General features: G+C 41.0%; 2 protein-coding genes across 2 annotated transcripts; both read right to left on the reverse strand.

Moving 5' to 3' along the window:
* Positions 1 to 1,362: 1,362 nt before the first annotated feature.
* On the reverse strand, positions 1,363 to 12,245 carry LOC112455159 (putative sodium-coupled neutral amino acid transporter 11). Its single transcript, XM_025016917.1, has 7 exons — positions 11,745 to 12,245; positions 8,681 to 8,734; positions 7,559 to 7,646; positions 7,188 to 7,397; positions 6,784 to 7,036; positions 6,333 to 6,681; positions 1,363 to 6,251 (listed from the first exon to the last, which is right to left on the reverse strand). The coding sequence occupies exons 1-7, from the start codon at positions 11,814 to 11,816 to the stop codon at positions 5,784 to 5,786; spliced, it is 1,494 nt and encodes a 497-aa protein (XP_024872685.1). The 5' UTR covers positions 11,817 to 12,245; the 3' UTR covers positions 1,363 to 5,783.
* Positions 12,246 to 12,832: 587 nt separating this feature from the next.
* LOC112455162 (mitogen-activated protein kinase kinase kinase 7-like) lies at positions 12,833 to 16,029 on the reverse strand. Its single transcript, XM_025016920.1, has 3 exons — positions 15,397 to 16,029; positions 14,815 to 15,068; positions 12,833 to 14,651 (listed from the first exon to the last, which is right to left on the reverse strand). The coding sequence occupies exons 1-3, from the start codon at positions 15,467 to 15,469 to the stop codon at positions 14,481 to 14,483; spliced, it is 498 nt and encodes a 165-aa protein (XP_024872688.1). The 5' UTR covers positions 15,470 to 16,029; the 3' UTR covers positions 12,833 to 14,480.
* Between the last annotated feature and the right edge of the window lie 133 nt (positions 16,030 to 16,162).

Raw genomic sequence — 16,162 nt, forward strand, 5'->3', positions numbered from 1 at the left:
TACGTCAGTCAGTCTCGCGATTCGCGACCGCGTAATCATTGTGATGAGGAAAAAATATATACGACGATGCGACACTCGCGAAGCCGCGACTCTGCCCGCAGATTCCGCGGGTATTTGATCGCGGCGCGATTTAGAAACCGCGAAACGGATGGACGCGACGTCGCGTCGAAGTCGATATAGCCGAGCGGGAGATTGCGCTTTCCCTGGAAACGCAGGCACGGCGAAATGGTCATGGAGTATGCATCTCTCTGATCACTTTCGCTCCCCTCTTGCTTTCGTTGTCGAGTGAAATCCTATGATAAATCGTCCCGATAGAAGAGGCGAGCGAGCGAGCGATTGTCCCTGAATTGACGTGCGGGCATTGAAAACGCGGCATTGTTGCGGGCAGCGATTGAAAACGCTATGAAAAGAAATATCAATTTCTACGTGTATGAAAACGAGTTCCCAATTTTATACAATAATCGAAGTAAATAAAAACTGATCGGAAATAGAGCTTGGTACAACGTATGTATATTATTGGACATCGACGTTCTCAAAATAATCACGAGGGAAAAATAACATGAAATACAAACGAGAAGGAAATTACGTGTATGAATTAATGTCCATAACAACACAATCGTAATTTAATTACAATTGTGATTAATTGTAATTGTCTAGATGTGTACATTAACAATATTGACTTTTACCTCGACCCTGGTCACCTTTATTCATTATAATCACAAATTTATAATGAACAAAAAATTAATTTATTCATTGTAGTTACAACGTTTCGACAATTGGTTTTGGTCTTTCTCAATCGATTTAACTTTTGATGCTAATAAGCATCCTTTTTAAATTACTGTAAAGAATATGTGTATTAATTTATGTAAAATGAATATCAAGGAGATGAATATTACGAGAATCGTATTGCTTACATTGACATTCAATAACGCAGTAGCGATACAGTAAATTACCGAAAAACCGCATTTATTGCCGATATTACTGAAATTTTCGGTTAAATACCGGTATAATTGGGAGCTTTTAGAGCATTGCGGTTTTACATACACACTGAAAAAAATTTATTAAAATCAAGAAAATATATTTTTTTGTTTAAATAAGTATTAGGTAGATTGGATAAAATATTTTAAACTCAGAAAAATGTTTTCTTAAATCTACCCAATACTTCTTTGAATTAAGGAAACTAGATTCAAAGAAATCCTATTTTCTTGATTTTAATAGATTTATCTTTTAGCGTAAATTAAAAACGTGCACGCGATATAATACATGCGCATACAATAGCCATATAAAATTGTCACGGCGTTCAGCCTTTATCTGCGAGGGCAGGTGTACGGAAAGGAGGAATAATAAACAGAACGCTTTGCGTTAATCTCAAGTCGTCTTTTATTTCGCGAAATAAACCTAAATAGATAACATTATACGTATATAGCGTAGCATCGCGGGTACGCGCGCCTTATGCACACCCGTATATATATTTTGTAAACGCATCATGTGTGCCACGTGTCTATCACAGAATAAATGTGGTCGGAAGACCCGCGATACGGTGGCGAATAACGGCACGATTGCTTTTCGCTCGCTATCAACATCCCTTACGCAATCGCCTCGCGTCACGGCTGTACGCACACGCATATACACACGCGCACTCGGTGTGCCCGCTCCTTACGCGTCACGCACTCGGAACCTCCTCCCGAGGAGGAGAGGAGGTCCTCCTCCTTCCGTGGCTCCCGTCTGCGTGAAATTACGTCGCGGCACATTTTCCCATGCTTCCCCGTAACGTCCTCTCCGTTGCGTGACCCACCGCGATTCTACTTCACTTTCTCGCATCGCGAGAAAGTACTCGCGGAGGAGACGTCGCTTCTTTCTCCTAATCTTCAACTTCAACTAATTCGAAACGCTTTGTAAATAAATTACGTTTGTCCGGAGAAACGGAATGCTTTAAAACCAAAGCAAACATCGTTGGAGGGATATTTAAGTTGGTATGAAATCACATAGAATTAATATTGCACGAATAATAAACTACGTTTTTTTATACCAGGGTAAGGAGAAAGTGTCTTCGTTTTGCAACCCTCAAATATGTCGAAAGCGCAAAATTTATGAAAGAATTTTTTGACATGTAGATACTAATCGATTTATCTTGTTGATTTTATGTATAAATAAGATATAAATCGAAATATAGAAAAATCGATATTTTATGAGATATCTCTCACACTTTTCTATCAAAATAATATATTTAAAATATTCCCGTCTCTTTTATAAATTTTCGAACTTTTTTTTTATAGCTTTATGTTAATACTTTTATATTCAGGAAAAAATAAATTACGTAAGAAAATATTGTGGCTCCATTAATAACATCTGTGACATAATAATATATAGATACCTCATGAAAAATGCATGCGATAAAATTTGCATGCGCGCATCACGTTTATTCTCTGTTTGAGATGCAACATTTTTATTCGAGATATTTGCTTTTTAAACGCTTCGTTATTTAAAATATCTGTGGCCTCTTTTCCGTTCTCCTCACTATACCATTCAACGATCTCCAACGTGTGTAAAGTTTACTTAACGTCAATATAGAACAATCATAAATAATACGTTCACGTTTATATATTTACGAACATTAAGATTGGATTAGTCTAATAAATTTTTCTTTTCTCTTTCGTCGAAATTGGCACTTATAAATGTTTTCTCGGACGCAACAGATTGATACTAGCTTTACTAATACACGGCGTCTTGCAACGCGAAATTGTCAAATTTAATGTCTTCAAGCGTAAAAAGATCAGTCTGTCGTTCGCATCGAGTCAAATTCTTTTGATCTTTGCCTTCTTAATTGCCAAACACTAAACATATATAGTTTAAAAATTCCCTCTCTACGCGGTCAAGCTTTATAGAGACAAATCATAAAGGAAGCGTCGTTAAAAATAATATCACAGGACGGTCCGAGTTATTAGTCGCTTACACGTGTCCTATTTGTTTGTAGAGAGTCGTTTTACAATTAAATCATACGTTTGCTGGGCGCGTCACGTTACGAGAGCGAAAGGAAAAGAGTTGGGAAGTCTTTATTCTGCATGTTTCAATTATACGAGTTACTCATGTCCACGCGTGATAAACTTTACTACTTATGTCTGGTCGTATATATGCGCGCTCCGTGTCTTGGTATCTTAAAATCAATAACGATAATCTTGACATTACTACAGTACTGTCACAACCACGTAATGTTTATCCAGTCAGGTCGTGCGTTACGAGCGAACGAGCGATCGAAAAGAGATCGGCGGGGCGAATAATATGTGGACGCTCTTAGGGCCGGTTGTTCCAACCTTTTGATAAACTAACTAATAGTTAAATCATATATATGTCTTTGTTTATCCTTTACATTAAACAAAGATAGACATATGATTTAACTATTAGTTAGATTACCAACAGGTTGGAAAAACCGGCCCTAAAGGGCGCAAAACGCGAGTCTTGTCCTTCCCTCTCTCGTACGTGCATATAGATTTACATTTATTTTGCCGGTTAAATTATACATTATATCTATATAAGGAATACCGCCAATGTGCGACGCGCACGTGTATAATGATAACGCTGCGAACGTAAACGTCACTAAACGTGTACAAGTCTTGTCGCTCGAACGAGGCGTCTGTTTCACTGCGACACGAAACAGCGGATGTGTATGTGCGTGATAACATGCGATACACGGTCACAAAATCTCTCTCGCTTTGCCTCATCACGTGTATATTCACCGATAATATATATTCCATTTTCCCTAGGCCGTTCCTATAATATATGTACCAACTTAGGGTCTTTATATAGTTTTTTATCTCAAATATGCTTTTTATATATCTTTCTTTATATTCAAATGTGCATAAACAGGTAAACATATTTGATTCTTTTGCCTTATGTACTATAGTACGCGAGCTACGCGCGAATAAATACTTTCCTCTTGTATGTGGTCTTTTTCGCATCAGTGTTTGTTTTCTGTAAGTGTAAAGCGTCATTTGGGGGGTAAAAAGAGAAATTCACTTTTGCCCCCCGATTTGATTGTGTCATTTCCACTGCGGCTCTATATTATATTTTGATACATTACAGACACTTTGGCTCCCCTTTTCTTTTTTGTCTTTTGAACTATGAACATACAATGTAACTCCTCATAGCCAAATCTTCCGATCAACTAAACTTTGCAGCGGTAAATCCAAGCGATGATTGTACCGGTATGTCAAGTGTTGTCGTTATTCGTCCTATTTTATGCTATTATATCTTTTATTTTCATATCGCAAACAAAATACTTGAGTTTAATCGTATCAAAAAACTTATGCAAAAAATACTTTTAAAAACGATTTTACGAGTCGTAAAAAATTAAAAAACTATCAGTGCTGGTTCTCTCTTTCTTCCGATTCTCTCTTTCTTCAAAAAAGAAAACGCAGAGCATGTCAAGAATCTAGGTAAGGTAGAACAAGTTGCGAATAAAAAGCTTTTAAGCCGCTAATTATCGCATTATCTTTTATGAACATTATAGATCCATTTGTATGTTTCTTACTTTCAACATTCAATATTAGTCCCGTATCACGAAAAAATACAAACGTAGTGTGCATATATGTGTGGTGTATATATAGATATACAACGTACATATACATAATATCTTCTCGTTTATAAACTATTTGTCTGTTCAACATCTTTTTAAAAATATAATGATATTTTAGCTCACGTATTCTTTACGTTAGTTGCCTAGTCATCATTTTCTAATCGCAATAACTATTCTTTAAAATTAAAATATATTCCTTAAAATTCGCGCATTTTTTATAACCACAGAGATTTTGTTTTCACGTTAGAGCCGTACCTCTGGAACTTTATCAGGACTAAATACACAAGAGTCCTTTCTATATATATTATATATTACGTACAATAATAGTATCGGAAGTTCAATAATTATCTCGATTGGTACATTAAGATTCTGAGACTCTAATAATATGCGTCGCGGAGAATTGATTAATCGTCTTCAGTCGTAAATCCCAAACTCGTTACACACTTGAAAGATTACGATTTTACTCTGTGACTCGGTAAATTTGTGTGCGACAAATATTTATATAGGTCTGTACACTTTACTAAATGACGGAAAGAACGATTATATATCTATTGCCAATTTTTTACGGATTTCTCGCTCGTAAGCCGAATCCTATATTGCATTGATTTTATATTGCGATAATCATGCGTTCGAGATATATGATTTTCCAATCATATCATCCCGATATCGTGGAATAAAATCGTGGAGGGAACAGTATTTTGTCCAATATAATTAAATGTTCCCCATCGTTAACGTAAACAATAACATTCCGTTTTTTTTTCCCCCTATAAATTTACGTCCCACATATTTAATATTAAAGTCTACTGTAGAGCATAAAATGTTTCCACAATATGAGATCTATCGATTAGGACATCACAATAGCACAATCGCTATTTCTCTTTAAACCTGATTTACAACTAGTTTGATTTACAACCAGTTTGATTTGCGCAGTTTTATTTTCCGTTTAACGACACGGTATTATAATCTCGGGTACCTTCTCATTGGAATAATATATTTAGTCATAGATAAAATCCTGCCGTATCTGATCTTGTAGAAACTTTCAACTCTTTTCCCGCAAGTTTGTTGTAAAATTTCACGTTTTGAGATTTTCGAAGCAATTATATATTGGATGCGTCAAAATGTTATACGTTATTTCTCCCACAAAATTAATCACCCGGCTATACTTTCACCAATTTAGCAGACCTACGATTAAGCTAGAGATTTACCGTGCTTAACCGTTAAGCTCAGATCTCGGGCTCTCCGTGTTGTTGTAGTTTTCGGTGGACACCATGATCACCTCGCTATACGGCGTCGTCCCATTTTCGGGGGTGCAATACGACGCTATGCCGTGAAAGCAGGTACCGACTGAATTATTGTTGAATATAATCAGCAGGAGACCCGAGATGGCGACCAGAATACCAGCGACCATCAGGCCGAGCGCCGGCAGCTTCTTGGACGAGAGGACGGGCCCCTCCTCGAGCTTGAGGTAGCAGAGACCGGGCAGAATGTAGGCGAGCGGCACCGCGGCGAGGATGCCGTTCAACTCGAGAACGACGCCGAGGCAGTCCGTCCACGTGGAGATCAGATATGCTATGAATAATATCGCCAAGGTGATTATCAGGTACTTACGGTCCGAATCAGGCACATAAGCCTCGTCTCCCTCCAATTTTTCCGTCCCCTTGATCGCCGTCATGAGCACCTGAAGCGGTAATAAATCGCGATCGTAAAACTCTTGCAAATTCTCCGATCTGCGTTAGACGACCAGGATGAGAGACATTACCTCGCGCGTAACGAAGCACTCGATCGGAAAGGTGAGGAGTATGGTGCCGCTGAACATGATCCTGGCGAAATTCATCAGATCGTCGTCCAAGCAGTAATTCTCCATCAGATCGCCCTGAACATACGACGTGAAGGTCGCGTAACCGGCAATCCCGAAGGCCGCGGCGATCAGGAAAGAGGTGAAGAGAGACCAGTGCGTCACCACGTCCCACTTCTGCTGGGTCGCTCTCTCAATCGAGCCGTAAATCAGGAAGGTGTTGTGATGGCACATGAAGGCGAACGCCATTATACCGATGGACTGGACGATCCCTGAGAAATTGGCGAACCTCCAGCTGTCCTTCTGACTCGGGCTGCAATCAATCACGCCTATAATTACAATCATATAGCGAATTTACAGGAGATAAGTGACCCTCCCCTCTTCCCCATGAACCACAGGCGAAATTCTCGCTTACACCGTGTCGGACATAGTGTCCATCCGGATGAAGATGGCGAGGAGAATGAACCCGATGCAGACCAGAGAGAGGAAGGAGATTCTCGCTAACCGCGCGATGTTCCTGTACAGACAAAGCGGGACGATGATGCAGAGGGTCGTCAAGAGGGTGACGATGTTTCGATGAGCGAAAATGTTCCATTGGTCCGTCCCCGTCATTCTTACCAGGACCGTGGTGACCGTGTCGCCGACGACGACGTTGTAAGAGATCATCGCTGCAACGTCAATAAAAGCGTTTCATGCGTTGATTAAATACATGGTCGAAATATGACGGTCTACATGGATAAAGACAGATAAATATCATTATTTATTTATTATTTACTATAAACGTTCTTTGGGATAGCATCCCTTCAAGCACTAGCGTACCTATGAACGGATAAATGAACTGCAACACCGTGAGAATGTAGAAGCCGACGCGGCCGAAACTCGCTCGCATCAGGCCCTGATAACTCATCTCGCCACAAATGTGTCCGCTTCGCACCATAAGAATTAACGAGTAATCGGTCAGTGCCGCTACTAAGATTAACAGGGCGATGCCGAGACCGAAGCCGGCTTGATGCAGAGCATACGGTATTCCTGTAAAAATTCACATTAATCTAGCCGACTTTAGGATAGGGCTTCGCAGAATGTCAAGCGGATTTCTTTTTCCCTTCTACAATTATTTTGACGATATATAATTTTCAACGATATTATATAATCTCGAAATTAGATCTAAAGCTATAGATCATTTTTCTCACCGATGACGCCGCTGCCGATGATGGAATTGATGAAATTGAAACTCGCAAGCGGCAGGCTGCTGAATTTGTCGGACTCTCCTTCCTGCTCCTACAATACGCGCCGACATTAGCACGAGTGCTTTTCGCAGTGATAAACGCGGCAAGAGATCGTATTCAGTGTATTCAGAGTATCGCGATATGTTAACGTTAATTAACGTTAAACGTTAATTAGATGTCACATTGCGTATTCGAGCTCGTACCCGCGAATATTCTACGAGCGTCCGCATATATTTTCATACTGATGAATATTAATGGCACGAGCGAGGGAAAAAGCCGTTAATTCCGAGGCGCCGGTTAAAAGTAAATAAAAATACGCGGGTATAAATTACAGCGTAGGCAAATTAGCTAAGACAGGCAGGAGCTAAACGGTTACGCGCGATCGTAGTTCAGCGGAATAATTTGGAGCGATACCGAGCTGAGAGCGTAGCGCGGAGAGGGAGCGGCGCGATAAAAGTTAAAAGAGCGCTGCGAGAAAATGATAACGCACGTGCGCCAGGTCGTAGGCCAACGGCCCGTGACTAATTGACGAATTGAACGTCGCGTCGCGTCGGAGGAGTGCATCGTCCCGTCGCGCGTCGGAACAACATTACGCGGGACTAATCGATAGGCCAATATCAGCGAAGCTACTTGGGAAGTTTCTGTCGCGCGCCAATTAATCCATGCTTGTTGTACGCAGCCGGGTATCTCGCCTTGCAAATTAGAACGGGCATATAATGAAGCTGCGTCCGTGGCAATTAATCGCTCGTCGCTCCAATAATAATTAGAGGGAGATGGGAATGAGTGAAGGAAGATGGCGAAATAGTCAATTTCTATAATTAATTTACAGAAAAAAAGAAGAGTTAAATCAAGAGTTATATACTGGAATATACGTTTATACGAGTATAAACTGCAATCTATAATCTTGGAACTGAGATTATATTGCGTTAAACGAAGAAAATTTACTTGAATGAAGTCATTTACATAGTTCAATCAAGAAAAAAAGTTAAAATTCTTATAAGAAAATTATAGATTGTTGTGTATATACGAGTATATAAGTTTTAATTTGACACTTCTTTTTTTCCTGTGTAGATGCGCAACCCTTACCCCGACTAGGTGTCTCGTGTCATCGTAGGACTCTTCCGATGCGACACTGCCGACCTGTCGAAATTTCCGAAACAATGCGTCATAGTCATATACAAGACAGTTGTGTGCGAGAACGTATCCGTATTCCTCTTTCGTGTATCGAGAGAAAACCCGACGGGGTAACGAGGATTTTCATCCCTCTCGTCGCTCGCACACAGAGAGAAAGAATATTCTTGATTTAAAAATATGTTTAGTTTTAACGTAGAAATCATAAAATAAGATTATATAGCGTTAAACAAAGAAAACTTGCTTCAATGAAGTTATTTTATATATAGTTCAACTAACAAGTAAACCCTTACCTTTTACCCCCTCGCGATTGAAATGAAACTTTGGGAAATGATTTAGGCATGCCTCAGGATCATTTAAAGCTAGTCAGATTTGCTGCAAAATTCTCAGAAGCACTAGAATTCAGAATCATTGTTAGTGGCTTGGCGGGGTCTACCGCCCAAACTGATAATTGCATTTGCATGTACCTGAAGAATTGCGTGTAAAATTCACGCGAATAATATTATTAGGCAACCAAGTTCTGACCGTTTAACGGCGTTTTCTTTAATTTGATTTTATAAATAAATTATTATAATTTACAGATAATGATTAAGTAGAATAGAGTAGCATGGTGGCCGCATGTGCCCCTACCAAGATGGCATCACATTAATTAACCGCGCGCACAGACAAAAACGCGCTTTCTCGCGAGCGCTCGGCCGCGCCGACTTAAATATATAAACAAATTTGACAACAATATTCATTGTCCTGATCGACGCTCTCACTGACGATCTTATCGGACGACAAGAGCTAGGCGGGTTTAATATTTGTGGAGTCTCACCATCGCGACTCACGGAGAGTCACATGGTATTTTTGGGGACACATCCTCTATACAAGTACATCCATCCAACCATATATTTCTCTCCATCACCGTCATCCCACAATCTACCAGGCGATCACCAAAGTAACGAAACTGCGTTCAGCTGCTGCTATAGTCGCTGCAAACAGGGGTAATTTTGTGGAAACATTCAGAAACAACATTACCCATAGAAGTACATGCAATGCATCAGTTTGTACGCTAGACCCCACCAAGCCATCAACAATTATCCATCTGAATTTTGGTGTTTCTGACAATTTTGCAGCAAATCTGACTAGCTTTAAATGATGCTGAGGCATGCCTATAAATAATTTCCCAAGGTCCTCATTTTAATCACGAGGGTAGAAGGTAAAGAGGGTTTACTTGTGAGAATTAAACCGAAAATATAACGAAATTTTGCTAAAATGTATTTCAGAATCTCTCTCAATTGACCCCATTTCATTATTATTCCATCCATATTTCAGTAAAAATTCAGTTTTTAGTTAAATTCAGTTAATTTCGTTATACCTAATATTTCAAAGAATTTGTTACTACTTTTCAACAGTTTAATTTAACTTTTCTTATATTTTACAATATTACATTACATTCATTTTAAAATATATTCAAATTTTTTAATAATTTTATTTCACTTTTCATAGTATTTTCAGCAAAATCTTTCCGTCAGGAAAAAGATTATCAAATTCTTATAAAAAGATTATATAGATTGTTGCGTATATACGAAACAATGAGCGCGTTAATTTGAGTTCACAAGTACAAAATCTACAAGTTTAATTCGACACTCCATATTTTTTCTATGCACTTTCCGTCGTTCGCGGGTGCTCGCGCATCCATACGAGTACCTTTATTGGCAGTGTACGTCTCAGACGGATATGACAGCTCTTCGCGAAAGGCAGAACCGCGCGGGAGAAATCACGGAGGCATTGATTGAAACGAGCGTATCGGGCGAAATGTCATCGCGGAAATTTCTCATCGCGGATGGAATTGTTAAGAGACCGCGTCTCTCTCTCCCCCTCCCTCTTTTCAAGACGACGGAAACTTCAATCTCGAAGATATTGGAACCCGCGCTCGCGCGAGGAGAAGAGCCGTAATTACGCGTTTCTGTTCGGCTCGCGCGATTACACGCCGCGGGGAGAATCGAGCGAGAATCGCAGCGAGAGCAATCAAGATCACGGACTTTCTTGCGCTTAACACCGCGGGTTAAGAGCGAATAGAATTAACGAGGTAGCGAAAGTGGCGTATATAGTAACTTTCTCGTACACTTTTTACAATCGCTAAGAGGATTCTCGCGATTCTCCAGCACGGTCATTCGCGAAATTACTTTTAGTAAATCACGCGACGGGGTTGCTCGATAGCCGTGCGGTGGCTATTCACTTGATAGATCCCGAGAGATTTGCTTATATCTCGAGCAAAACTTCCCCTCGTATGTGGAAAAAACTATTACGTAATACAAATTACATAAAGAGCGTATTCTTTTTTCACATTCTATTATAAAGCTGTAACATATTGTAGCATATGTTGCTATAAAAATTGACGAGTAATTATTTTTACTTGAATCAGCCGAAATTATAATGCTTCTGAAAAGTTTATGCGCGTATTTTAAATTCTACCAACGTATAAAAACTTAATTATAATAAAGGCTTACTATGCAATCAATCTTTTTTCATGTCTGAAAAATGACTATATCGATATTGTAGTTTACTACAAAATGTTCAATTTGCATAAAAGCAACCAAACTCGGGTTGTAAGACTTCTTTGTCACTTTAGGGGAACTTGAATGTTTTAAATTGTACATCAAATAAAGTATTCGAATAATCACAGTAATTTTTTTGTAAAACGTAACATCTTTGAATAAAAATACCGTAATTTCCGTCATAATGTCAGTATAATATCCTAGAAAAATAAAAACCTTATTGCAATTTTTTCACTACGTTTCCTTCGCGTAGCAAATCTCGGTAAGACGGAAGAAAAAACACACATGAGAGATAGATACGAGACGTTCTCTCCTCGTTGTAGTGCCGTTTAATGATCTGATACGTCGCGCGTCGCTTCGCCGGCGATGATTTCGCTTCCGCGAACGAGAGAAAAACGGAACCGGATGTGCGCGCTCGACACGGTAGACCATATCCTCCGCCGTCGAGCAGAGCGAGATGGAGACGGTTTACTCACGTCCTCGAGGTTCTTTTTCGCGTCCAGGATGTAGCTCTTCTCGTTGACATCGTTGGACGCGGCGTGGGCCATCCCGATCTCTCGCGATTAGGATCTCCTCTCGCTTGGTGAAGACGGCCTAACTCTAACGGGAGAAAATGATAGCGCGAGAAAAACGTGCAAAAACTTAATTAAAGGGAGGGAACGAGACTCGCGGGCAGGTCCGTAGACGTCTGAAGTTCCGGCCTGTCTTCTGCCCCTTCTTCAGCTTCTCCGCTTCTCGTCTTTCCCCTCTGGCCATGCCGTTCTCCCTCTCTTACACACTCAATCCGCTCTCCCCTTAGTCTCTCCCTCCGCTCACGCACGCGCGTACATGTATTTTAGCTTATTTCTCTCTTCCTCTTTACCGAGAGCCTCGATCGCACCCCATCGTCCTCCCCATTTTTCATCCTTCTCCCTTGTTCTCGGTTAATCGGGAATCACTATAGTTCCGCACTCGTCCTCGTCTACCCAATGTCCGCCCACATATGCGCACCCCTCGTGCCCTCCCTCCCGCCCCTCTTCTCATTCATCTATCTCGTCTCGCCCTCGCAACTCGCAACCTCCCTCTGCTTTCTCCCCCCGGTTAACCGGTCGTGTCCTATTTTCTTTCTATCTCTCGTGCTTTCCCTCAGTCAAGATATCGAACGAGACTGGAGCCAAGTTTATTGATTCCGTGGCGTTTAATCTTCCCCATCCAGTTCCACCAGAACTTCATTCTGCATGACGGACACGTTCCACGTCCTGCGTTTTTTGCGTGAAATACATGAGCCCCGCGCGCGCGGATCTGCGCCAGATCGTTACGATACGCACGGATATAGCAATGTACAGCAATAGATTCAACAATAGATTAATCCGCTGATTGCAAAAAAAGCGGATTCGATGCACGACAGACTAGATTTTCCATAGTTTCCCGTATAACAAGTTCGCCGCTATTAAGCCATTAGTCTTTCATCGATCTTGTAAATGACCTATCAGTAGCATATGTTCATACGAGACGTTCTTCTAACTTTACTAGCGCTAGCGTCTCCGTGCCGGGAATACATAATAAAAGATCTTGAACACGTTAGTAAATCTCACGGCAGCTTTCAGAGATATATTTACAATTATATATTACATTTTCACATATTTAAACAACGATTTCATTAGCGATTCTCAAGAGAGAACCTATCGAGAATTTTCGCAGAGCGTATAATTGTTTGATTGTTTGTTATCGCTGTCAAGGTAATTCACGAGGATAATTTCAGGCTCTCGTTACATTATACTTAACATAGGAACAGAAATGAGAACGTTAGCTGCGAGCTGCAGTCGCCGCCAATCGTTAACACGCGCGAAACTTCATCATTTCCAATATCATTTTCTACGAAAAGACAATCCGTTGTAACCGCTATCGACATATGCGCATTTTCCCGTACTTATTTTAATTCTAACAAGCGCTTCATGCGCTTAACATCGTTTAAAATCTTTTTAATACACGCCTCACGCGTATTTATTCCAAATATTATATTTGCCTTGCATTTAATTCGTCAAATTCAAATGGAAACACTAGTACGCTCCTGTATATATCATGATTAGTGCACTGACTTGAGTAATGTTACTTCGTTAGATCTGTCATTGCAGAGAAGTCAAGCTCGCAAGCGATACGTAAAATAGTTATTTACATAGACAACCACATATTAGCAAAGCGAGAAATTAAAAAAAATTTTTAATCTCTTGCATAATTAACTAAAAGTAGCAACAGAATGTGGATTGTGTTTTTGACACATGATTAATTCAATCAGACACGGTCGAATATACAGTATATCATACAGTAATGAAAGGATGCAGACCTATATCCATTTCGAGATTGATACTTGAAAATATCTTCACTACTGTGCGATATGCCATGCATGAGCACGCAAATTTCAGACAACTTCGGATTTTCATTTCAAAATGATCTCAGGAATCTGCTATTAATGGACATCATGATAAGTCTGAGACATTCCTATACTCCAAATACTGTATGTATACTGTATACTGCGAATATCACATAGAAATAAGCGCATAAAATACTTTCCATCGATAGACAATAGTTTAAATACTAAAAGCTGCATATTACATCACACAATATACATACATATTATATGTCAAAGTGTAAACGAATGACTCGATGAATCGAAAGGACTAGATTGCAATTCATTATTAACAATGCCTTCGAGGCTTTGCAATCAAAAAAATCTTCCATATTCTATATTCTCTAACATTTTTAATGATATTGCCGCACTTGCGTTTGAAAGTGTGAGTGTGTGTGTTTGTTTTACTCTCTTGTATTGATTGTATATCTTGTATTAATTGAACTCGTGCCGCAAACGAGAATGCGTAGAAGACAAAAGATGTGACTGTGGGGGAAAAAAAAACTAACGGAAGGCGTATCTGCAAGCGCGTACTTGAAATTGCGCTTTTCATGTCGAAAAATCGGAAGTCAATTGTACGGTTACCGCGCGTGGATAGATAGCGAGTTTTGATAAGATCGGAAATGATCTTCCGCAATGGGCGACCACTCTGATTCACATACTCTAGTAAGCGACGCGGTGTTGATTTACATTCGTACGAAATTGGATTGGAATCTCAAGGTAATTCCATCCGCGTTGCGCATCACCGACTAGTCGTCGGGACCGTGCAACGTAGCGTAAGTACACTTATCGTCGAGACCTTTGAAATACGTCAAGTCGCAGCATCTCAAGAGAGCCTCGATGGGTCTTGACGGTGAGGTACCACCACCCAGCCGTTGTTTCCCGAAACGGCGGGCCCTATCGTCGACGCGGCAGCGGCACTCGTCAACGCCCCCCTCTGATCCTTCATGATCTGCAATTGCCGCGTCAGATTGCGACACAGTTTCAGCAGGGACTCCTGAAAGTCATCGCGTCAATTGCAATAATTATCGATGTTTGAAGCCTTTTTAAAGCTCAAGGATATTTTAAAAGTTACATTATCATCAACAAGAAATCATCCATCGGCTCCAACGCTGCAAGCGAGTGCGAAATTTATGCAAAGAGTAATAAAAAGGAGAAACCTTTTCGTCTTCCAGCTTCCGTAGCTCCTGCTGCTGCCGGAGACTGTCGACGCTCAGATTCTTCAGCATCTCGTTCTTGTGCTGGCTTAACAACGCTATCTCCGTTTGGACCTTAAGGTATTCCTCAGCTATCTGCTTGTGCTCCTCGAAGATCTCTCGCGAGAGTTTGCACGTGTCGTCGGGCGTGAGAGGCCTCAGGTCGGCATCCAGTAGGCGGCAAACGTTGCCCAAGTCTTCGCTCGTGGTGCTGCTACCTATGACATCCCAAGATTTTATTACGGATGTTGATAATCACGAGACTATCATCGTATTCGGCTGCAACGAAATACGTATTATTAAGAGTACAGTCCTAAATATACAAGCGTAAGCCTAAGTAATCCTGTCTCCAGAATATTACAAGATTGCATGTTTGCACTGGCAAATGACTCGCTCGTGAAGGTTTTAGACCCAGCATCGAATCGCTTTAACAAATCTGCGCGCGCTTCCAGTCTTACTAGTCATCCGCAAACGTAATTCCTCTTAAATTTTAAATATGCTTCGAGCACCGGTTTCGCGTAGAGAATCTGATGAGCATGTACTAACGCAGTAGGACCCAGCAGCGCTTGAGAGTGTCGGTGCCGACGATCTCCGGGTAGTCGTCGCACATGTCGATCATCTAGTAGCCGCCGCTCTCGCGCGAGCCGCAGTTACTTCGACGATGACGATTAACGTCCACGATTATCCTCCGACAACGTGGCTGATCCCGTCGGCATAATTCCTTTGTTCGGTTCTTCGCTATCAGATTCGGGTCCCCGTCCTAGGGAGTAAAGTGGCAGCCACGCAGACAGCGTGATAGAGAATTGCAGCGCGGCGATAGCGATATATTCAGGAATCTCACTGGGACGGCTGGAGCCTCGGTAATCTCACGACGGTATCGCTAACTCGATTGTTCAGTGGAATGATCCGGGAATGTGCGGCCGTGTTAAAAAGATATATATCAATCAATTCCCGGTCGGATCGGTCGATGTGCCCTCGATAAAATCGAGCTCGTATTGCGCGCTTGGCGACCTGCGATCGGCGGGAGGTGCTCCTCCGTAGGGAGTCGGCTCTCTACTAAACAAACGTACGTCTATATTGGGGATGCTGACTCAGCCACACCTGCTTCTAAATACCCCCCACCCTGAGACTTCGTCGAGGAACGTCGCGGAGCGTATATGCGAGCCAAGAACAAAACCGCGCTCTCCGCAGCTTGATTCATCCTCGAGAGAATTTCATGCTTGATATTTTTTTTTATTCATCTTGCGGTCATCTTCGTCATCTTTCTCTATTCTTTTGCGCGTATTGCCTTATCTTCTTTCTCTTTTTCCTC

This window comes from Temnothorax curvispinosus, unplaced genomic scaffold (genome assembly GCF_003070985.1).
Source record: "Temnothorax curvispinosus isolate PA1 unplaced genomic scaffold, ASM307098v1 QBEX01005869.1, whole genome shotgun sequence".
NCBI classification, from domain to species: domain Eukaryota; kingdom Metazoa; phylum Arthropoda; class Insecta; order Hymenoptera; family Formicidae; genus Temnothorax; species Temnothorax curvispinosus.